This window comes from Chelonia mydas, chromosome 8 (genome assembly GCF_015237465.2).
Source record: "Chelonia mydas isolate rCheMyd1 chromosome 8, rCheMyd1.pri.v2, whole genome shotgun sequence".
NCBI classification, from domain to species: domain Eukaryota; kingdom Metazoa; phylum Chordata; order Testudines; family Cheloniidae; genus Chelonia; species Chelonia mydas.
This window is the reverse complement of record NC_057854.1, coordinates 11,071,643-11,096,207: the sequence shown is the minus strand read 5'-3', so window position 1 is coordinate 11,096,207 and position 24,565 is coordinate 11,071,643. Positions and strand designations below refer to the sequence as shown.

General features: G+C 41.5%; 1 protein-coding gene across 1 annotated transcript in view; it reads right to left on the bottom strand.

Annotated features, from left to right (window-relative positions):
* LOC114018871 (myeloid protein 1-like) overlaps nt 1–24,565 on the bottom strand; it is a 53,175-nt gene that overhangs the window by 23,806 nt on the left and 4,804 nt on the right. Inside the window, exons 3-9 of the mRNA XM_037907729.2 lie at nt 21,621–21,758; nt 19,722–19,871; nt 17,800–18,831; nt 14,574–14,670; nt 13,191–13,342; nt 12,427–12,582; nt 9,635–9,711 (exon numbers count right to left, since the gene is read on the bottom strand). Of these exons, the coding sequence (XP_037763657.2) occupies nt 9,635–9,711; nt 12,427–12,582; nt 13,191–13,342; nt 14,574–14,670; nt 17,800–17,845 (528 nt within the window). The 5' untranslated portion in view covers nt 17,846–18,831; nt 19,722–19,871; nt 21,621–21,758. The remainder of the gene's footprint in view (nt 1–9,634; nt 9,712–12,426; nt 12,583–13,190; nt 13,343–14,573; nt 14,671–17,799; nt 18,832–19,721; nt 19,872–21,620; nt 21,759–24,565) is intronic.

The window sequence follows — 24,565 nt, the reverse complement described above, 5'->3', positions numbered from 1 at the left end:
CCTCAAGAATGGGAGAACCAAAGAACAAGATAACATCTTGGAGCCGTCAGGAATGTGCCATCTGCTGATTGATTCAGCAACAGCATGATGCAGCAATTCCCATAGACTGGCATAGGAAGAAATTCCTATAAAAATAGACTCTAAAAAGTGAGAACTTTGGGGTCTGATTCTGCAAACCAACTTCCAGGAGCATCAGATGAGCATCTGACAAGGCCCTGCTCCCTCCTCATGTCCAGGCCACCTGGCCAGTGGCTTGGCATGAGCAACTCTAAGGCTGGTAACTATGATAACAACTTTGCAGAACCTGTGTGTGTGTGTGTGTGTGTGTGTGTATGAGTGAATGTGTGAATAAATATGAGATTGAATGGAATGTTATAGCTATAACTAACTGCTTACTATGATAACAACCTTGCAGAACCTGTGTGTGTGTATGAATGAATGTGTGAATAAAGATGAGATTGAATGGAATGTTACAGCTGTAACTAACTGCTTACTATGATTCTTTCTGTATTCACAATAAATGTGGTATTTTGCCTTTTTCCCTTTAATAAGATCCTGCTGGTTTTTATTTTATTGGTACAACACCTTGTGTAAGAACCTTCCGCCACAGTCCTGTTACACTTCTTAATCTAAAATTCAAATCCTAACTCAACTGTAAATATTTTACTTTCAAAACTGCAAAGCAAAGTTTCCCTATTGAAATGCTGCTTCCCCAAAAATGGGTCTTGATTTTAACTTTCTTGGAAAAACCTGCATCTTTTTTCCCCCTGTTGCTGTCTGTCTCCTGTTCCCAACCTGCTGCAGATTATTCATGTCCGTTGTAGTTAGTTGCCTATTTGAGGCCCGTGAAGTCTTTGATTTAGTGGATTGGCTACATTCAATATGTTTCCCAGAAACAGTGGCTCAGTCTTTCCTAACAATATGTTCAAATGTTTACCAGTGATATAATTTCCTCACTTTTGACACTCATCAGAGTCAGTCTATTACATACAGTTTGGTCCCCTCCATATCCCAGTGGCAGGCTTAGCACAAATTGTATCCACTTTAAACAATAGTTATGTTTGCTGCTCAGTGTCCTAAAGCTGGAAGCTTGGATTCGTGATATAAATAATATGCACAGTTGGACATCTACGTTAACCATGTATGATGAGATCACTTCCAGTAAAATCTTGAAATACAGTGATGTGAAAAACAGCTGGTTGTTGTGCATTTGATTTAAACTTAGACATCTTGGAGAAAGGGACGATATACTTATTAATAAGTTGGGTGCTTTGTGGAGGTTTCTATGCAATTTACTCATGACACATCAAATGCAGGCACTTCTATGACTTCTTTTTTTCAAATTTATTAACTATCATATTCAGCTTTAAAATATCTTCTAATTTAGCCCAGCAATTCCCCTTCCTACACACCCAAAAAAGAATCCAGCAAAAGAGGGCGTGCCCTGCTGAAAGTAGTAAGGTAACTATTATCTGTTAGAGGTACCCCTTATATGTAGGGTGAGCTTCAGCCATCCGTCACGTAACTCTTGATTTCAGTGGGCCGGTAGCTGGGCTGGATTTGGCCCACTGTATGTGGAAGAGACAGGAGCCAAATCAAACATTCTTGGTGAATACCAGACCTATAAAAAATGCCTGGAGAAAAATACCCTGAATATCATTGCTTGGAAAAGGTATTTGGAAAGGGGTTGCCCAGGTTAGCTTATGTTGAGTGCATTTAGCTAGCAAGGAATGGGCATTGGTTCACTCTTCTCCGTCCTATCAAAAGATCTGGCTGGGTTGTTTTCCCTCTCTCCTAGGTCACATAGGGAGAACTCCCAAAGATGCCTTACTACAGAGAAGGGAAGGGGGAATCCACCATAGCACATCTTCCCTTCATCTCTGTGGGAATGAGCCATTTAGGTCTGCTCACAAAAAGAAACAACTGAGAACATAAACAACACCCCCACCACCTCTTTGCAAGTTAGCTTCTCCCAGGATAAAGCCGAGCTTTTTCAGTGCCTCTCTACACTGTACATGACCCCTCTGCAGCTTGGTAAAACATGTTGTGTCAGTGGAAATCACTACATGACAAACAAGTGCTTGATCAGGAGAAAAGAGCTGGTAACTGATGGAAAGACCAACTTGGATAATCCCTTTGGGGCAGGGAGTAGTCTGCATTTCTCTCCAGGGGCCCTCTGTGACTGAAGAAGTAACATGGCTAAGATCCCGAGGGAGCTGTGAGTCATCTCCAGGGAAGGGAAGGTTACTGTGATGTGGGACTCGGAGCTTGTGGGAACAGGAGAAACGGGGGATCACAGTGTCTTCACCCAAATGCAGCTAGAAATCGCTTCAGACAGTAAACAGACTGTATATATGTTCTCCTTGTATCTTCCCCTCTGCTTCACTGTTTCCTTCTGTTTGTAAATTATTCATAATCTGTTCCTGATGCCTTCAGAATCCATGTCAGGGGAAGCCTGAGTGAATACTAGACGGATATGCTACTGCTCAGGTGTTTTCATGTAATGTTACTCATCGTTCTCCAGGACACAAACTTCACTGTCTAATAGATAAAGCCTCAGGCTAGTGAGAAATTAAGTAGCTTATCAACAGCTGCTCATCAAGATACATTCATTATGAGTAAACTTGCTGGATGTGTTCAAAAGCCATATAGCCAGTTGGGCAGTTGACTTCAAAGAGAGAGATGTCAATTAATGCTAGGGCCTAATCACTGCTGACAGGTTCCTGGGTTAGTGTTTTTGTTTTGTGGTGTGTGGTTGCTGGTGAGCATTTGCTTCAGGTTGGGGGGCTGTCTGTAAGCAAGGACTGGCCTGTCTCCCAAGATCTGTGAGAGTGATGGGTCGTCCTTCAGGATAGGTTGTAGATCCTTGATGATGCATTGGAGAGGTTTTAGTTGGGGGCTGAAGGTGATGGCTAGTAGTGTTCTGTTATTTTCTTTGTTGGGCCTGTCCTGTAGTAGGTAACTTCTGGGTACTCTTCTGGTTCTGTCAATCTGTTTCTTCACTTCCGCAGGTGGGTATTGTAGTTGTAAGGATGCTTGATAGAGATCTTGTAGGTGTTCGTCTCTGTCTGAGGGGTTGGAGCAAATACGGTTGTATCGTAGAGCTTGGCTGTAGACAATGGATCGTGTGGTGTGGTCTGGTCTGGATGAAAGCTGGAGGCATGTAGGTAGGCATAGCAATCAGTAGGTTTCTGGTATAGTGTGGTGTTTATGTGACCATCATTTATTAGCACCGTAGTGTCCAGGAAGTGGATCTCTTGTGTGGACTGGTCCAGGCTGAGGTTGATGGTGGGATGGAAATTGTTGAAATCATGGTGGACTTCCTCAAGGGCTTCTTTTCCATGGGTCCAGATGATGAAGATGTCATCAATGTAGCGCAAGTAGAGTAGGGGCATTAGGGGACGAGAGCTGAGGAAGCGTTGTTCTAAGTCAGCCATACAAATGTTGGCATACTGTGGGGCCATGCAAGTACCCATAGCAGTGCCGCTGATTTGAAGGTATACATCGTCCCCAAATGTTATGAAAAAGTTATGGGCGAGGACAAAGTCACAAAGTTCAGCCACCAGGTTGCCGTGACATTATTGGGGATACTGTTCCTGACGGTTTGTAGTCCATCTTTGCGTGGAATGTTGGCGTAGAGGGCTTCTACATCTATAGTGGCTAGGATGGTGTTTTCAGGAAGAACACCGATGGATTGTAGTTTCCTCAGGAAGTCAGTGGTGTCTTGAAGATAGCTGGGAGTGCTGGTAGCATAGGGCCTGAGGAGGGAGTAAACATAGCCAGACAATCCTGCTGTCAGGGTGCCAATACCTGAGATGATGGAGAATCCAGGATTTTCAGGTTTATGGATCTTGGGTAGCAGATAGAATACCCCAGGTCGGGGTTCCAGGGGTGTGTCTGTGCGGATTTGTTCTTATGCTTTTTCAGGGAGTTTCTTGAGCAAATGCTGTAGTTTCTTTTGGTAACCCTCAGTGGGATCAGAGGGTAATGGCTTGTAGAAAGTGGTGGTGGAGAGCTGCCTAGCAGCCTCTTGTTCATATTCCGATCTATTCATGATGACGACAGCACCTCCTTTGTCAGCCTTTTTGATTATGATGTCAGAGTTGTTTCTGAGGCTGTGGATGGCATTTGTGTTCTGCACGGCTGAGGTTATGGGGCAAGTGATGCTGCTTTTCCACAATTTCAGCCCGTGAACGTCAGCGGAAGCACTCTATGTAGAAGTCCAGTCTCTTGTTTTGACCTTCAGGAGGAGTCCACCTAGAATCCTTCTTTTTGTAGTGTCGGTAGGAAGGTCTCTGTGGGTTAGTATGTTGTTCAGAGGTGTGTTGGAAATATTCCTTGAGTTGGAGATGTTGAAAATAGGATTCTAGGTCACCACAGAACTGTATCGAATGAAGGGTCCCTATCCCTGTGAGCTTGCCATTTAACAGACAACATACAAACAAACCAAGTGGCAGGAAAGGGAGCACTGAAAAGCTGTGCAACAGAGCCCACGCTTTGTACTTCCATGTCGTTTGTACAGAATGTGTGGGGAAGGAGTTTTTATATGCTCGTATTCAGTAGATTAAACTAGCTACCGGGTGAAGGGAACATAGGTCTCCGTCAACAGGAAAGTGGTGGATTTTTATAAATGGGGAGCATGGCATGTGGGAAGACAAAAAAGCAAAGTGTTAGGGCCTGTCTACTCCTAAAAGTAACCATTGTAATTAAATGGGTATCAACCCTCTTGTACAAGTATAATTCTATTCATATAAACGATAATGGTGCTTATAGGCATTCCTGTAGAGGAAGGGGAATAAGATATACTTGTTTAGGGCACCTTTATACTGGTATAACTGCATCCACACTAGAGGTTGTACCAGTATAACTATTTCAGTAAAAAAAAAAAAAAATCTCACTCCTAACTGACATAGTTATATTGGTACAAAAACTGTGTGCACACCAGGTGTTAGAGTCCAGTTTATTTATTGCCCTGAACACAAGAACAAGGAGCTTAAATTTGATCCACGCTTACTCTCATTCTCTCTTTCTGAAGATAATATCCATAATAAGTCATACATTTTGTTGCTATCATACTCCCACCAACTGACTTGTGGAGGATTTCTACTGATCGCTCAGTCCCATCCAAATGAAAATATTTAGGCTCCGAGTCTTGCAAGGGCCTTTGCCAGTGACCAGGGAGATGCCAACAGTCATTTATGCCAATCTAGTGGCATTGCTGAACTATGGTCAGCCTGTCCATACCTCTTAGCAGGCTTCTTCAGGGTCGCCGCCACTGTATACTGTTTGTGCATCATGGGAATGGTGGTGTCCTGTTTTTTTTAATTGCAAATTCTGGTGCAGATTTGAGTGTGTGGGTTAACCCTGATTAACTTCAAAACATTGACCTAGAAATCAGGTATGCAAATTTTGAGGGTGTCTCTCACTAGCTTAACTAGCAGCTAGGGTTGTATTGAAAATTGGCGTCAAGCACAGGAGGTGTGCCCCAACATTTTGGAAGGGTTACATACAAGAAAAATTGATCTTCTCTAGTAAGCCTCTGGGGAATGAGGTGTGGAACTCCAGGTTGCACAAATCTTGTTATGAAACATATAGGGGGATGTGCTGATTATAACTGTGAGAGTAACTGTTTTTTTTATTTTTGGTTTCCTGGCCATTAACATTTTTTTTAACTTTTTAATTTTTTATTTTTAAATAAAACTGAAGTAAATTTCCAAACAAAATAATTTTGACTCAGAAATTTAGTTCTGAAAATGTCAAAATGGAACTTTTTTTTTAAACCACTCTGTGAATTCATCATATGTTCCTGAAATGTTTCAGTCAACCTGTCAGGGTTCCCTGCAGGAGGTTAACTACCCTGCCTTTAGGCAGAGAAGAACTCCAGCTGCTCTCAGCTCAAAACCTCTCTCTGCCTCTAAACAGCCAAAAGGAGAGAGAGAGAGAGAGAGAAAAGTTTTGTTTAAACCCTCTGTGCTTCTGGTTCAAAATGATCCCACCGCTACCACCATGTCAGGGTTTCCTTCCCACTCTGAACTCTAGGGTACAGATGTGGGGACCCGCATGAAAGACCCCCTAAGCTTATTTCTACCAGTTGAGGTTAAAAACTCCCCAGGCACAAATTCTCCCTTGTACCTTGGGTTTAACTAACGCTGCCACCACCAAGTGATTTAACAAAGAACCAGGGAAAAGGACCACTTGGAGTTCCTCTTCCCCCAGCAATTCCCTCAAGCCCTTACACCCCCTTTCCTGGGGAGGCTTGAGAATAATATCCTAACCAATTGGTTACAAAATGATCAAAGACCCAAACCCCTGGGTCTTGGAACAATGGAAAAATCAGTCAGGTTCTTAAAAGAAGGATTTTATGAAAAAAAAAAAGGTAAAAATCATCTCTGTAAAATCAGGATGGAAAATACTTTACAGGGTATTCAGATTCAAAACAGAGAGGATTCCCCTCTGGGCAAAACCTTAAAGTTACAGAAAACAGGAATAAACCTCCCTCTTAGCACAGGGAAAATTCACAAGAAAAACAAAAGATAAACTAATCCGCCTTGCCTGGCTTACCTCTACTGGTTGCAATATTGGAGACTTGGATTGGGATGGGTTGGAGAAGATGGATTTCTGTCTGGCCCCTCTCAGTCCCAAGAGAGAACCCCCCCCCCCCAAAAACAAAGAGCACAAACAAAACCTTCCCCCCCTCCCAAGATTTGAAAGTATCTTCTTTCCCCATTGGTCCTGTTGGTCAGGTGCCAGCCAGGCTATTTGAGCTTCTTAACCCCTTACAGGTAAGGAGGAATTCTAGGCTACCCTTAGCTGTATGTTTATGACAACCCAAGTGTGCATTTTTGGGGGGAGAAAAAATTGTGTCCAGAAAGTTTTTTTTTTCCCCCAGCTCTAGTACTCCTTTGTAGTTCAGATAAAAGAACAAAATGGGTGAAATGAAGAGGTGAGTGAATGTGTAGAATAAGAACTAATAATATGAAGAAATAAATATCGTTATGGAGTCTCTTTCCTGTATAAGGAATAAATTCTGCCTTTAGATACATGTGCGGCACCCACTGAAGTAACTGCTGGGCATATCCCAGGCTGGAGTTTGGTCAATAAGTAACTATGTCATCACAGTACTTGCAATATGGCGTAGTCCTTGAAGATCCTTGTCAAAGGCTGTCATTGGCCTGAAACATATCATCCTATTACCCTGCTGGGAAAGGGGTAAGTGGGCAATGACTTGTTATCCCACCTAGAGAGAAGAGATGTGGGCGTAGCTCTGTCTAGGGAAAGCAGTCCTGAGGGAGGAATCAGAGAAAGATGGTTTGAGCTGCTCCTTACTGTTCTTTTTTTTTAAAGAAAGGCAGACCCCAGCAAGGAGATGAGTTTGGAATCTATATATAGTATTTGTGCAGGTTGGGAAAGGCACCTACTGACCACACCAAAGTAGGTCAATACAATTCTGCTGGTGCCTCCGTTATTTGTTCCATCTTGGTCCAATAAGAATACCAGTTCACAATCTCTCTCCTTAGAAGCTAGATGCTGCTCCTAGCATCAATGGTTATCCCTTTTGACCCAAGCGGCTAGTCCAAGTTTTGGGGCTCCGGGGATGTTCCAGTTGGAAGTAGAACTCGATAGGATCTGGTATTTTCTCTGATGCAGTTTTGTTTCTTTACAAAGAGTGTATAAAGTCCTGTGTCTCTGAACACAGAAGGAATCGAATAGCAGGAAACAGCAGGAGCACCCTTTTCAGCCAGCTCCCTGACTCAAGAAACCTTTCTCCAATTTTTTGCAAGGGTCAGCCACTGCACTTTCAGATACTTCTTTACATAGGAACATTAGAATGGTCATACTGGGTCAGATCAAAGGTCCATTCAGCCCAGTATTCTGTCTTCCGACAGTGGCCAATGCCAGGTGCCCCAGAGGGAATGAACAGAAGAAGCAATCATCAAGTGATCCACCCCTGTCACTCACTCCCAGCCACTGGCAAACACAGGCTAGGGACACCATCCCTGCCCATCCTTGCTAATAGGCATTGATGGACCTATCCTCCATGAATTTCCTTAGTTCTTTTTTGAACCCTGTTATAGTCTTGGCCTTCACAACATCCGCTGGCAAGGACTTCCATTGTTTGTTTTAAACCTGCTGCCTATTAATTTCATTTGGGGACCCCTAGTTCTTTAGGCACACGCGCTCTCTGTCATATTTCGAGTTTTGCCCCATACTGCACACCAGTCCAAAACAGTACTCAGGCAAAAGCTCCCTAGCGGTTTCTCACGGTCCTTTTGTCCTAGGTGGCAGTTTTATGTTTAACAAGGTTCCATCCAGCTCATAACAGTACTTTATTCAGATATACTCCGTTTATTTTTATGGACTCTTTGTGGAATAATGTATTTTTCAATGTGAGTATAGGTAGCAGAATCTGCCCCTTCACAATTTAATGGAGAAGCAAACCTATAGACATATTCTTGTGCTGAATGGAATGATGCCTCTTCATTATTACTATTTGCAGAAGAGGAAAAAGGTTACAATATCTGATACTCACAACAAATTAATCATATATGCCATATCCATGATGAGTACGCCTAGAAATCATGTAGCTGATGTATGGAAAAGAATAACATGCCTTTATCTACACACAGGAGAGTACAGTTCTATGGTTTCACACATTAATTGTATTTTTAAATCCTCTACAGTTATTCAAAGAATCCAATTGAACTCCCAAGAGCATTTATTATTTCCTGATAAAGTGATTATATAGAGAGATACTGTAGGTATAGGTACTATAGGATTATACAGGTATTTAAGGGGTTAAATTAGCTTGGTTAAAGAAAATATATAGCTTGCAGTTAGCAGTCATGGGAAGGCCTTGAAAAATGTTATGCTTGATTGGAAATACTGCGCTTGAAATGTGGCTTAATTGGAAAAATTGGACCTAAAAGGTAACTGAAAACATAAGAGGAAAAGTCCTTGGAAAAGGTCCAGATTATCCGGGATGGTTCTAACAATAAAGGAGGTGTGTGCATAGTGAACCAGTAATGACTCCAAACAGTCCAAAATGTGGTTTTTAGCTAGGATAGTAACAGCAACATGTTATACAGTAACAGCCACTTGTTTGCTGCACTGTATAAAGGAACCAGGCTTGCTAAGGGTATTTATCAGATCCTATCCAAACATGCTGAAGCAAGCCAGGATGCAAGAGTTATCCCGAGACTGATCCTTTCATGAGTATTCTGATCAAATACTTACGGATGTGTATTATTGTATGGATGTAACTGCTTACTGCTTAAGCTTTTAAACATGTTTGGAGCAATTGCACAAATACAATTTGGCCTTTAGATTTAATAAAGGAATTTATGGTTAAATGGGTGTTACAGTGGTGTCCTGCATAAGCAACGATATCCAACGGCTACACAGAAGTTGATACATGCACTGAATCACTAGTAAAGAAGGGATGTGAGAAATATGTCTGAGCTACTAATGGTTCTGCAAAGGCCTTCACAATGAAAATAGAGCAAATGTTGGGGTAAAAAGTGTGTATTTCACTCAAACCTGTTTCCTTCCATAGGACTTCATCACTTGGAGGAAGGTCCCTTTATACAGTAGTAACTGAAAAATACATAAATGTAATTACACCCAACAGACTTACATTGAATGACAGCAATTCACTTAAAAACAGAGAATGTTTCCTCTTCCATGGTTCCGGCCCTCTTCCATGGTTCAGGACTGCAGATAGAGAAACAGTTTAAAATGGTCTAAACCTTTTGATCTTTGTCATTATTTAAAACCATTTAGAGGCTTTTGGGAGAAACCCCAAATTGCTGATGGAGTTAATATACTGTTACCTGTCTATAGTCTCTTTTAATGCGATAGACATAGATTAATACTTTATTTTACTGTAATCTTTATCAGTAACTTTTAAGGATTTTGCTGTTAAAGTAATTATACAAAATTAAGATGCTGATTTTCAAAAGCACAAGTGGCAGTTAGGACCGGATCTGCCCCTCCTTCCTTAAGAGTTGTTTTTCCAGCAAAAAATTCTAGTTTAAAATCAGCAATACTAGAAAATTATTTTGACTTACCAGATGAAATCAAGGTGGCAACAATGATTGTTCTGACTATGAGCATCTTTGTCTGCATCACCAGAGTTGTGGTTTCAAGTAAAATACATTGCTTTCAATTTACGCACTCCAAAAGAGGTTGTTGTCTCATTTCCCAGCCCCTTAGTGTGGGCCCCTTACTGAATGAGGGAGGCAACCTAGTGACAGAGGATGTGGACAAAGCTAATGTACTCAATGCTTTTTTTGCCTCTGTCTTCACGAAGAAGGTCAGCTTCCAGACTACTGCACTGGGCAGCACAGCATGGGGAGGAGGTGACCAGCCCTCTGTGGAGAAAGAAGTGGTTCGGGACTATTTAGAAAAGCTGGACGAGCACAGGTCCATGGGGCCGGATGTGCTGCATCCGAGAGTACTAAAGGAGTTGGTGGATGTGATTGCAGAGCCATTGGCAATTATCTTTGAAAACTCATGGCGATGGGCGGAGGTCCTGGACGACTGGAGAAAGGCTGATGTAGTGCCCATCTTTAAAAAAGGGAAGGAGGAGGATCCAGGGAACTACAGGCCAGTCAGCCTCACCTCAGTCCCTGGAAAAATCATGGAGCAGGTCCTCAAGGAATCAATTCTGAAGCACTTAGAGGAGAGGAAAGTGATCAGGAACAGTCAGCATGGATTCACCAAGGGCAAGTCATGCCTGACTAATCTAATTGCCTTCTGTGACAAGATAACTGGCTCTGTAGATGAGGGGAAAGCGGTGGACATGTTATTCCTTGACTTTAGCAAAGCTTTTGGCACGGTCTCCCACAGTGTTCTTGCCAGCAAGTTAAAGAAGTATGGGCTGGATGAATGGACTATAAGGTGGATAGAAAGCTGGCAAGATCGTCGGACTCTACGGGTAGTGATCAACAGTTCAATGTCTAGTTTGCAGCCAGTATCAAGCGGAGTGCCCCTGGGGTCAGTTTTGTTGAACATCTTCATTAATGATCTGAATAATAGGATGGATTGCACCCTCAGCAAGTTTGTGGATGACACTAAGCTGGGGAGAAAGGTAGATACGCTGGTGTGTAGGGCTAGGGCCACAGTGACCTAGAGAAATTGGAGGATTGGGGCAGAAGAAATCTGATGAGGTTGGGGCAGAAGGTTGGGGCAGAAGAAATCTGATGGTTCAACAAGGACAAGTGCAGAGTCCTGCACTTACGACAGAAGAATTCCATGCATTGCTACAGGCTGGGAACCGACTGGCTAAGCGGCAGTTCTGCAGTAAAAGACCAGGGGATTACAGTGGATGAGAAGCTGGATATGAGTCAACAGTGTGCCCTTGTTGCCAAGAAGACTAACAGCATGAACCATGACATCCATCATTTCATGATCGCTTTCACCCAAATTACCTTCAGATTCACAATCAATTCCTCCCTGTTAGGCAGAATCAAGTCTAAAATGGCTGTCTCCCCGCTTACTTCCTCCACTTTCTGAAACAGAAAGTGTTCCCCAATGTATTCCAAGAAATTATTGGAAATTTTATGTTTTGCCATATTACTTTTCCAAAAGATGCCTCAGTAATTAAAGTTCCCTATAACTACCAGGTCATTTGTTTTTGATATTTCTGTTGTTTGTTTTTAGAAATGTCTCATCCACCTCCTCTTCCTGATTTGATGTAGACCCTTACCATAACGTCACCCCTAACATCCGCATTTTATTTTTACCCAGAGGCTTTCAACTAGTCTGCCTCTCACCTCCTTCTGGACCTCAAAACAAGTATACGTATTCTTGCTGTATAATGCAATCCGTCCTTCTTTATTCCCTGCCTGTCTTTCTTAAAAAAGCTATCCTGCTCTATTCCAATATTTGAGTCACAAAATTTATCCCTCTAAGTCTCTGTGAAGCTAATTAAGTCATATTTTAGTTTAGGCCCAGCCCCTGGCCCTGGCGGTTTCATGCAGGGAAAGAGGAAATCCCATCATCCTCCCTCCCCCTGCGGCCCAGCCAAATCTAGCAGCTGAGCCCAGCGCAGGGTAGGAGCCACTGGCCAGGGCATCCCCACCCCCACAGTGATTTACCTCTTCACATGGCTTCACTGGGGAGACGCCTGTGATTGCTCTTGCGGCTTCCCTTTGCTTTCCTGTCAGAAAGTCATTTTTCTATGGGGAAGCAAAGAAATCTGTGGGGGACATGAATTCTGTGGGCATGCAGTGGCGCAGAATTTCCCTGGGAGTAATATACATTTTTATTTTTCTGTATGTATAAAGTGTCTTTTCCCATGGGCTACCTTTTTCAATTTACCCTATCTGAGTAGGGGGCGGAAGAAACTTGCTTTTGTTTGCTCAGATAATTTTATTTGGGATTTTGTACATTTCTGTTTAATATACATTTCCATTTATAAGTAGCGAGTGACATTAAAGCGGTTACATTTCTGGACATGAACATGAGATGTTATACCAGGATATACTCTCTGCATTGGCATCATTTCTCCAATTGTTTGCCCCTTGTTGATCCGACCTCTGTATTTAACAGGCCTGATATAGAACATCTGGACACAGAAACCTTGAGAGGAGGAGGAGCAGGGGAAAAAAGATTTAGGAAGGATAAAGGAAACATCAAACTTTGATCATCATCTGATCTCCTTGGCTGATTTTACTCTGACAATTTTCTGATTATCTTCCAATCTTGTACTGCCATTGGTGTTAGTTAGCACTGCTGGGAGCACCAGTGCAGTCCAGCTAACAGTATTCATGAAGTTGGTGTTATTAGACTGGTGTCTTTGGGAGGTCAGGGGAGGAATTTTTTTCTTACGGAACCAAACTACCATGTATTTCAAGCTCCTTCTTTTTATTTTCATCTTTTTTTCCTTTGTCTGAGTGGGTGGAGAGCTAGAGGGGAAAAGGAGTGTGTTGCTGGTCCTTTTGTTGGAGAATTTGGCCTGCCTTGTGTTTGAGTTAGAGTTGTACCTGTATTCAAATATAGGACCAGATAGTTTTGAGTGAAACGTTGACATTGGCCTACTTTACACAGTTACGATTTGCTTACCGTCTAAGTTTGTTTAGATTGTGCTTCTACCGTAGCTCTCCAATTGGTTAAGAACAGAAGGTAATCTTGTTTAATGACAAATCTTTATTAAATATTTAAATATTAGTGTATGGTAGCTCAGTTACCTGATCCACGAAGTTGGACACCATTATCAATGAGGCTACTCCCTCCATGGGGGTTAATTCGTCTTTCAATCATGCCACTGAAAGGAGCATACACTGTTGAGCCATCTCTGCATATAACATCCACCCCAAGGTGCTTTCTTCGACCGTCCTTTCTGCAAATGTGTAAGTAATGAGACAATGCTGACTTACATGTTCATTAGCCCTAAAGCCTCACACGAGATACACCAGGTAGATTATTTAAAGCAACACAGGGGGGTATGGCCACCATTGTTAGCTTCGGTGTGTTTCAAATTTTTGTATTTCTGCAATGGAAATAGAAGCATTTGAGGGTTCAGTCCAGTTATAAGAATTGCAAATCTCTCTCAACTGTTACCAGAGCAAGTCAAAAATATATTATATTTTCCATAAAACTTATTGAAAAAAATAAAATCGTCACTTTTACACTTTTTTTAGTGTTTTGGGGATATACCAGGGTTTCAAAAAAACAAAAAGTAACACAACCTCCCCACCCCCAATATAGATATTTCCTTTGTTTAAAATGAAAAAAAAACTTCACATTTTGAGGTCTTTGATATTTGTGAAAACCCAGAAAAATTCCTTGAACAAAAGGAAAATTTCTCAAGAAGATCTGAGGGGAAAAAAAGCCTTTAATCATTGAGTTTAAAAAAACCAGCAAATTAGTAAATTTGATAGAACTGTTCAAAACATTTCCATCTACTCTTAATATCTCCAGTTAGTTTGATGGTGCTGCAGACTGTTCACTCATTTACAAGGCTCAAAAGAACACTGGACCTTCCACTAGTGTAAATCAGCAGAACTGCAATGACTTCACTGCTGCTATGCTGACTTACACAGGTTGAGCACCTGACCTATTAGTTCGGAACTGGGGTCACTCAAGTGTGTGGCAGTGAGACCATTTCAATGTCATTTCTAAACTAGTTCTGTCCCGCCCGTGTCTAGAACAACAAACTGAACAGCCTCAGAGAGCTGCATGTGAAATCTGGTGGTCTGAGTCCAGTTCCTAGTGGGCAAATGTCCTGTCCCCATCACAAAAATCCTTAGAAATAACATTAAAGTAACTAAGGACCCATCCATGAGGGCCGAGGACTGAATGGGTCATGGAGACGACTCTCTCCCTATTCTCAGAGTGATTTTGTCAGGTGAGGGATTAATGCACGCTGGAAGGATTGTTGTCCTGGTTCTTCTTTAGTGAACTGCTCTTCAGTGATGTCATTCTGACAGACTTCAGAAGCCCTGAGTGCTTTAAATGATGGTTAAACTCGGAAGTTTTGGTTCTTGGTGAACATCTCATTATTTTAGCAACAACAACAAACAAACAAACCACTCGTTCCACACACAGAAAAAATGCTCTGGGTATACTACCTTGGAGCTGTATAATATCCACAGCCATATGCATCACAGCCCCTTGCTTTGTTCATAGGATTCCCGGCACATATCTGTCCCCATGGTCCTGCAGCAACTTAAGAAGAAATGGAATATACAAAATTGAAGCTTTTTTGCCTTATACAAAACATAATGTTGCATATTAAATGTTTGGTATGCAACTAATAGATTTAAAATAGGAGGACACTGAACTTTCTTTAGTAATATGCGTTATCATGTGTCACTTTCGAATATACATTGGTTGTGTGAGCGTCAACAGATGAATGGCTCTTTATTTCTTTCAGTTAGTGTGAACAGAGTGGTGTTCTTTCTTCTTTTAAATAGAATACACAGTACAGGAGAGAAGATCTTGATATTTTTGACACAGGAATAATTGATCCAACCCAAGTTTTTCTTGCAGAACTCTGAAAGGATTCCCATGCTTGACTTAGATTGTAAACTCTTTGGAGCACAGGCTCTCTTTTTTGTGTGTGCGTTTGTACACCACCTGGCCAATGACTGGAGCACGTAGGTGATACTGCAGTAGGAATAATGAATAATAACTTAGGCTAAGAATCGAATAGCCGAAAACAGCAAGAGCACCCTTTTCAGCCAGCTCCCTGACCCAAGAAACCTTTCTCCAATTTTTTGCAAGGGTCAGCCACTGCACTTTCTGCACTCCTTTAGGCTCGCTCTCTCTCATATTCCCAGTTTTGCTCCATACCACACACCAGCCCAAACCAGTACTCAGCCAAAAGCTCCCCGGCAGTTTCGCATACTCTTTTTATCCTAGGTGGCAGATTTATGCCCAACAAGGTTCCACCCAGCTCATAACAATACTTTATTCTAGATATGCTGCATTTATTTTTATGGACCTGTAGCGGGGCGAGACTCACCGGTGCGGTGCCTCCTGCTGGTCGTCCAGGGAATTAGCTCTTCACCAGCACTGGAGTGCCCTCTGCATGCCAGTGTCTCCCCTGCAACTGGCCCCGTATCCCTCCTGGACCCCGGTGCCTTTTCCCCTGGGGTTCTGCCCCAGCAGGACCCCCACTCTGGGTTTCCCCTCCCAGAGGACCCCCAACCCTCTAAACCCACCTTGCCTCAGTGGCTACTGCCAGTCATCAGCTAGCCCCCATTCACTGGGGCAGACTGCACTGCAATGGCCACTCATCACAGGCCAGGGGGTAGGACCTGCTGTCTTTGCCTATCCTCAGGCTGCCCCTCTGCAGCCCAAGTGCTTCTGTAGGCTTTCACCAAGGCCTGCAGCCTGTGGGTTTATCAGGCTGGAGCTCCCCAGCTCCCTTTGCCCTTCCCCAGAGCTGCTCTGCTCAGGCACCCTGTTCCCAGGCAGCTCACCTTTCCCACTCCAAGGCTAGAATGGGACTCCTCAGCTTCTGGCCCACTGCCCTCTTATAAGGGCCAGAAGCTGAGGAGCTTCCCCACAGCTTCCCCCAGCGGTTCTCACTCCATTTCCCAGCTGCAGCCCTCTCCAGGGCTGCTTTTCACCCCTGTTCTGTGGGAGTGGGGCAGCTGCCCCACTTGAGGACCCTTTGTAGAATAATGTATTTGTCAATGTGAGTATAGGTAGCAGAATCCATCCCTTGGCAATTTAATATAGAAACAAACCTACAGAAATATTCTCGGATGATGCCTCTTCAACCATGCTATTACTATCTGCAGTAGAGGGAAAAGCTAATAATATCTGATACGCACCACAAGACATTAATCATGTAAGCCACCTCCATAACGAGTTCACCTGGTAATCACATAGCTGATGTATGGGAAAGAATAACATGCCTTTCTCTACACACAGGAGAGTATAGCTCTATGGTTTCACACAGTAGTTTAATAGTATTCTTAAATCCTCTACAATTATTCAGAGAATCCAGTTGAACTCCCAAGAGAATTTTTTGTTTCCTGATACAGTGATTGCACAGAGAGATACTGTAGGTATAGCTGCTGTCGGATAATATAGATATACAAGCGGTTCAATTAGCTTGGTTAAAGAAAACACATGCTTTGCTGTTAGCAGTTGTGGGAAGGCTTTGAAAAATGGTCTGCTTGATTGGAAATACGGGGCTTGAAATGTGGTTTAATTGGGGGTGGGATGTGCGGGGGAATGGACCTAAAAGGTAACTGATAACATAGGAGGAAAAGACCTTGGAAAAGGCCCCAGTTATCCGGGATGGTCCTAACAGTAAAGGAGGATTGTGCCTAATGAACCAGTAATGACTCCAAACAGGCCAAAACCTGGTTATTATGACATCACTTGAGTCAATATGACATCAGTTGTTTGCTGCATTGTATAAAAGAACCAGACTTGCTAAGGGTATTTCTCAGATCCTTCATGCTGAATCAAGGCAGGTTGCAAGGGTTATCCCGAGACTGATCCATTTGTGAGTATTCTGATCAAATGCTTATGGAGTGTATTATTGTATGCATGTAACTGCTTATTGCTTCAGCTTTTAGAGATGTTTAGAGCAATTGCAAAAAGATAATTGTGGTGTTGTCCTGCATAAACAATTCTATCCAACGGCTATACGGAAGTGGATACACATACCAAATCACTAGTGAAGAAGGGATGTGAGAAATATGTTTTTAGATACTAGTGGTTCCATAAAGGCCTTCACAATGAATATAGAGCAAATGTTGGGATAAAAAGTGTCTCTCTCTCTCAAACCTGTTTCCTTCCACAGGACTTGATCACTTGGAGGAAAGGCCCTTTATATAGTAGTAACTGAAAAATATGTAAATATAATCACATCCAACAAACTTACATTGAATGACAGCAATTCACTTAAAAACAGAGAACATTTCTTCCTCCATGGTTCTGGTCCTTTGATTGCAGGATCACAGATAGAGAAACAGTCTAAAATGGTCTAAACCTTTTGATCTTTGTCATTATTTAAAACCATTTTGAGGTTTTTGGGAGAAGCCCCGAATTGCTGATGGAGTTAATATACTGTTATCTGTCTATAGTCTCTCTTATGCAATGGACATAGATTAATACTATCAATATTTGACTGTAATCTTTATCAGTAACTTTTATGGATTTTGCTATTAAAGTAATTATACAAAATTAAGATGTGATTTTTCAAAAGCACAAGTGGCAGTTAAGACCAGATCTACTCCTATTTCCTTAAGAGGTGGGGTTTTTTGTTTTTTTTTTCGGTAGCAAAAAATGCTAGTTTAAAATCAGCAATATAACAAAATTATTTTGACTTACCAGATGAAATCAAGGTAGCTACAATGATTGCTCTGACTATGAGCATCTTCGTCTGTGTCACCAGAGTTGTGGTTTCAAGTGAAGGGTCTAAAATACTTTGCTTTCTATTTATGCATTCCAAAAGAGGTTGTGTCTAAGTTCCCAGCCAATCAAACATTACTGGAGAAATTTAAGAGGAATCCGTTCTCTTGGTTGAGAACTTAATCTGTAAAGCCAAATATCAGCCGGAACAGAACCTTCTCTTGGGGGCGTCCCGGCAGGGCAGATAATAAATATTGTGGAAACACCTAACCCTTTGGCAAAAGTAATTATGTGGTTTTGGAGACTGCAGTGCAATTAGCTTGTCTGGGGTATTTTTAACAACAATGGGTTTAAAAATAGAAAAGGGGAGAATTCAAGGACAAATTGCAGATATTTTTTTCTGCATTCCTCATCAGTCTGTAGCTAAATTCCTGATTTCAGAAAGATAATTGGGTGGAAGGTGGGAAGGAAATCCCAGGTAATCTGTAAAGCTACTTAGGCAGGCCTGAAGACAAACACACACCTCAGTTTTGGGAAGGAAATCCGCTAGTTGGACAATTATGTACTTCACAAGGTGACCACTGAGTAATTAACCTTATTTTGGAAAAGTTGTGGGCAAATAGAACCTTATTAGTGTTCCAGGAAATGTTCTTCCTTGTCTCACCAGAAAATGGGACACTTCCTGCTCAGTTACATAAGTCTATTTCATTATACATCCTAGATATGATACACCTTCAGAGTTAACATCAGGAAAAGCCACAGGGTTACAGTCTGGAGCATGGCTGAATGTAAAAACAGGAAACCCTCTAATAATGTAGTGAAACCAAATTACATGAAATTCAAGAAATGGAGAATGCTGAAGCATGAATAAGGCAAACAGTAGTTATTTTGGGGAAGGGGGGAATGTGATCTATTGCTGGTATCCAGAGGCTGAGAGTTAAGTTTATAGTCTTGGCTCTTGCTCTGCCAGGTGTATGTCTTTAGGGAGTCATTACTTCCCATACGGCTGAACTGTAAAATAAAAATGAAAAAATAGGTTACATATAATTTTATTATGAGATGTTCAGACCTGGTGGATGTACTCTTGACCCTCTTCCTTTCATTCCCCCTCTCTTTCCTTTCATAGTATCAAACTTCCTTCTGAAAAGCAATTGCCTATCCAACCTTGGTGACAAAACCACAAGAGGAGGTTTAGATACAGGGGACTCAAACACAAATCCTTGTCCTCATAAAATTGGAAGGGGTTAGAATGAAATTAAATAGAACAGTGGAAAGAAATAGCGTTGGTTTGTTTCAGAGTAGCAGCCGTGTTCGTCTGTATCCGCAAAAAGAAAAGGAGTACTTGTGGCACCTTAGAGACGAACAAATTTATTTGAGCATAAGCTTTCGTGAGCTACCACTCACTTCATCGGATGCATGTAGTGGAAAATACAGTGGGGAGATTTTATATACGCAGAGAACATGAAACATTCTTCTATACTTAGTGTCAACAAGGAAAAAAGAAGGGAAGAAAAGGGGAAAAAGCCAAGAAACCTGGAATGTTGAGAGATAATTTCCAATTTTATGAAAAACTGGATACTTTAAGAAAAGGGGCAGGAGGTTATGAAAGCACTGAGTGCTTAATAAAAAGGCAATTTTTTTTGCAGAAAAGGTTTTGAAGGAAAATTTTTGGCCATTTCTACTCTCAAGGCATGATTTAGTGCTAGGAATTCATATGTTGCGAAGGCTGATCCTTTTGAAAGTCCAAATACACAGACCACAAAGTATTTTAAACCATTAATAAATAAGATTGGGTGAATTACCTTTCCTAATAAAACAGAGTGAATATTTTGTTCTTTTTTGTGAAGTTACTAAAAATCCTTTTCAAATCTTATTTGATTAACCTCAGTCATTGCACTTACATAGCAAACAACAATGGCGCGTTCGAGGTCCCCCGCATTTAAAGTTAACATATGAACCAGAACAGTAATTGCTCCTATACTGACATATCCCTCTGTGGTGTAAACACTCTCGATCATAGAACAGAATCCAGATGTGCTCATCCAATTGACCTAAGAAATAATAAGAGTTTTTAAAAATCTCATTAGAAATTGATACTATCTATCTATCATTTATTTTAGTAACCACAATCATAGTGACACTGCCATTAATCATTGGCACAAACTCATGGAAATGGCTAGTAAGGTCCCTCTGTCAAGGAAAGATTTTCTCCAGGACTGTGTCCAGACCAATGGTAAAGGACTCAAAGCATTACTTGTCCTTATACCCTCTTGCGTAACCCTAAGCAATTCTTCCCCTTTCTCAGGGATTGCAAATATCAAACACTTATAAATGGTTATCCTGACTCCCTTAGTTATTATCTAGCCAAGCTATGTATATTCTTTAATCCTTCCTCAAAAGCCAATCTTTTGATCCTCTTAATCATTTTATTACTACTTCAGTTTGCCTGCACTTTATTGGTATTGACTGCTCACAGCTGTATATGGAAATCTGGAAGTGGTCTCAGTACCATACAGTAGTGGGGCAGATGAATGTATAGTGCCTTACTAGAACAGAGGTCCCATCCATATGCCTCCAGAGGAAGGCACACCATTCCTTGCCCTCGCCATCATTACGTGGCTAAATCTGCAATATTTTTAGGAGGGGAAGATTTCAGCTTGACCCAGCTGGTGACATGCTGGGCTAAAGAACTGCTACTAGGCATGGTTCAAATCCACTTATGCTGGTTTTCCATAGCCTGGATGGGGTTTCCCCTGAGCTTAATTTTCTCCAGAGAACTTAGATCCATTGCAGAAGAAAAAATTGGAAAGCGTCCAGTGGAGGGCAACAAAAATGATTAGGGGACTGGAACACATGACTTATGAGGAGAGGCTGAGGGAACTGGGATTGTTTAGTCTGCGGAAGAGAAGAATGAGGGGGGATTTGATAGCTGCTTTCAACTACCTGAAAGGGGTTCCAAAGAGGATGGATCTAGACTGTTCTCAGTGGTAGCAGATGACAGAACAAGGAGTAATGGTCTCAAGTTGCAGTGGGGGAGGTTTAGGTTGGATATTAGGAAGAGCTTTTTCACTAGGAGGGTGGTGAAGCACTGGAATGTGTTAGCTAGGCAGGTGGTGGAATCTCCTTCCTTTGACGTTTTTAAGATCAGGCTTGACAAAGCCCTGGCTGGGATGATTTAGTTGGGGATTGGTCCTGCTTTGAGCAGGGGGTTGGATTAGATGACCTCCTGAGGTCCCTTCCAACTTTGATATTCTATGATTCTAAGAACCAGGAAGAGGTGTTTCTCTGGTCCCCCTACTAATTTAGGGATGGAAATCCACCCAGCCAGATGATCCTTCCCATGGATATGGGTGGAGGGAAGGAGTCTCCTCAACACTTCCATGAAAACACAAAATGGTGGAAAGAGGCAGCCCATCCCCCTCTCTCTCCTATGGAATCTGAGGGAAGAGAAGGGGATGTACCTCAGAAGAAAACTTCAGATAAGGGATGGGGGAACCTAGGGTTTGTCACAAGTCAGTTGAGGGCCACTTCACCTTGAATGTTTCCTTAGAATATGTGCTAACTATGGTAAACTCTCTCTTCCATCCTGTAGCTAGCCTTCACACTAAGAACCTTTCTCAGAACTGGGGAAGAGCTCTGTAGCTCGAAATCTTGTCTCTCTCACCAACGGAAGTTTGTCCAATGAAATATTATTTCACCCGCCTTGTCTTTCTAAGACTATTCTTATGCAGTCTCGATGTATTATAAATGTATACTTTGGAAAACTGAAATCAGTAGACTATAAAATAGCTTGTTCTTACACGAAGTAGAGCAAGGCATGCAGCATTTTCTATTTTTATTAGGTCCGCACAGGCCAGAAAGCATTTCAGACCAGCATCTTTTTTGCCGATAGTCATAGCACTTCCCAAGTTTTTTCTTACAGTTAACGTCAGCAGCACCTATCAAGTACAAAAGACTTTGTTCAGAAATGTCACGGACATGTTACACTGGGCTTTTACAGTGAAGTTGCAAGGTATAACTGAATAGTAAATAAGTACTAATAAAATTCCTGAGGAGCTCCTCACTAACTATGACTCTGGACTTGGCTGTGCCTCTACAAAAGCTGAGCTGTGAGGATTTTCTCACTTGTTCTCTAAAAGAAGTCATCTGGGTTGAAAATGCACATTCAGCTCTTAGTGTGGAATTCTAACAATAGTAAATAACCTACTCTTTTTAAAAAAGAGAGAGAAAAAAGGCTTAATTTTTTCTCTCTCTTTTTTAAAAAGAGTAGGTTATTTACTATTGTAAATAGTCACTCACCCTCTGTGAAGATGAATGACTTGGTTTCGGGGTGGGGAGGGGGTTAGGGTTGGTCTGATTTCTAAAATTGGAAATGTATAACCAGTTGAAAACTTATTTCTTAGCATGATCAGTGGCCACTTACTAAGATTTTTGGTATAAAATGATATCAGTAAGGAGCAGAGTGGACTACATTCTGCAGTGACCAGGAGGCTAAGCTGAGAGTCATGAGGGAACTCCTTGTTCCAGGCTGCTGCTGGGACAATTTGCATGGGATTCCAAATGTTTCATTGAGAAACACATAACAAAATCCCCCAACTGCATATTTGGATCCCAGGCTCTGCAATGTGATCTGCCAGTTCAGAATCCTGCGCCCATCCAGATTCCTGTCCCACAAGGGACCCTGCAGAGGTGCAGCGGCCCAGACTAGACATTGAGAGAAAGGTGAGTTAACTGATATGTCTTTGTGAACACACAACCTTTGATTTGTAATCACAAATACAGCTGCCCTGCTAACCCAGCCTTCCAGAAATCTTTCCAACCAAACAGCAGCAACAGCAAAGGGGTGGTGTCATTTTCCCCCATTTCATTCACCTAAGATGTGAATTTCAGAACCTTGCTTTTACCATGCTCAAAAATGTTCACATTTACAGGCAATTTCTTCCTCGTTCCAACCACGAACAGTAGGCAAAGAGAGGATTGTTAGGAAAGGAAATTGTTAATAGCCAGCTTTTCCCCTAGCAAATGAAAAAGTAAGATACAGGAATACCATTCATGAAATTGTATTCTATTCAGGAGAAGCAAGAGACACCTGTTTGTCAAGAAAGTGCAAAAATGTTTTCCCTAAATTTCACCTACAATTTTCATTCATATTTTTTAAAATTTTCAAACTTTATCCCATCCCTAATTAACCCACACAGGACCAAGCTAAGACTATTCAACAAACATACAGATGTTTTCCAAAATCTTTTATTTCAAAATATTCCATTATAATTGAAACTGATCAACACTGAAGAGCAGCAAATTTCCTTATCAGCAAATCTGTTAAGTTCTTTTTAGTTCTATCTTGATTAAATTAGAGCTGCTAAATGAGAAAATAAAGACTAGAATGACGCAATCCTTTCCAGTCCTCACATTTTTAATTAAAATCCTCTTGGAAACTATACCTCTAGAACTAACTCTCTATTGCTGAAAATATTGATAATCTCTTAACTGATTTTTACTGGCGTAATCCTCCTCCACTATTGTATTTTAAAATCTAGTTTACTGTAGCATTTTACAACAATAAACTTCTATTGAATGTGCAGTTAAATATAATCTCAATTATAATAATATTTAATACCTAGCTCTTATATAGCATCTTTTATCCATAGATATCAATTCAGTTGGGTCAGTTTAAATTCATCTAGACAAGCTGACTTTGTTAAGGACTTACCGACTGAAATCAAGGCAAAGACAAAAATCAGTGAAATCATTCTGTACGCTTCACCACGATTCTGTGTTCACGCAACGGTACTGGACTTTCTTCTCATCCTGCTACTTATGAATGCTAGTGAAGGCCACCCTGGCTTCCAAGCCAATCCAAATTCATATACTTTCAATTCAGTGTAAAGGAGGCAGTCTTATTATGTGAGCTAATCTGGAGACAAAAATCCCATCCCAGTGTGTATGGCTCCAGTACAAAACATCTGAGCACATGGGGATTTCTACCAGAGAGATATCCAAAACCAGGATTTTCTCCTAATTCTCAACAACCTCATGCACAAGTAAACAATTTAGCTATGTTTGAATATAAAATATTGCTGTGCCACAGAAGACTTTAGGTGAATGGGCCTTTGAAAGCTTGTTTCTGTTGTTTCTTAGAAATTCATATGTCAGTGAAGGGTTCACTGGAAACCTGGATTAACAGGTCAGACGCTACCCCTGTCACAGACCCTCGACTAAATCCTGCTTTCTTTACTGAGAGGAAAACAGAGTTCGGTGGGAATAATTGCTGAGTAAGGACTACAAGATTTGCCCCCTTTGTACCTTCTCTGTTTGTTTTTCAACTAGTTTTGTTCTGACTTCTCATGAAATTAGTTAAACGGGTTAAACTTGCTAAAACTAAATTATTTGCTGAATGTCTTATGCTATCCTCTTGAACCAAGATAAGAGATGAATGCTCATTGGCTGCTTTTTTTGAGCAGGAGAGGCAAGGATACAATCTCTTCCTTGTTCACGTTCTGTATTTTCTGTTATAATTTGTTTCACATGAATGTACAAAGGAACACTGAGTACAAATGTAAGTATCTGCTCCATTGTCCGAGACCTAGAAAAGTATTCTGATGACCCAAGGGAATTCTTTATTAATGGTTAACATTCATATTTCCCATCAGTCCTCAGCATAGCTGGTTTTCCTTGCTGAGTAGCTCATAGCAGAAAGAATTGGAGCAATATTGCATTTATCGTGAGTGTGAGAGAGTCAAAG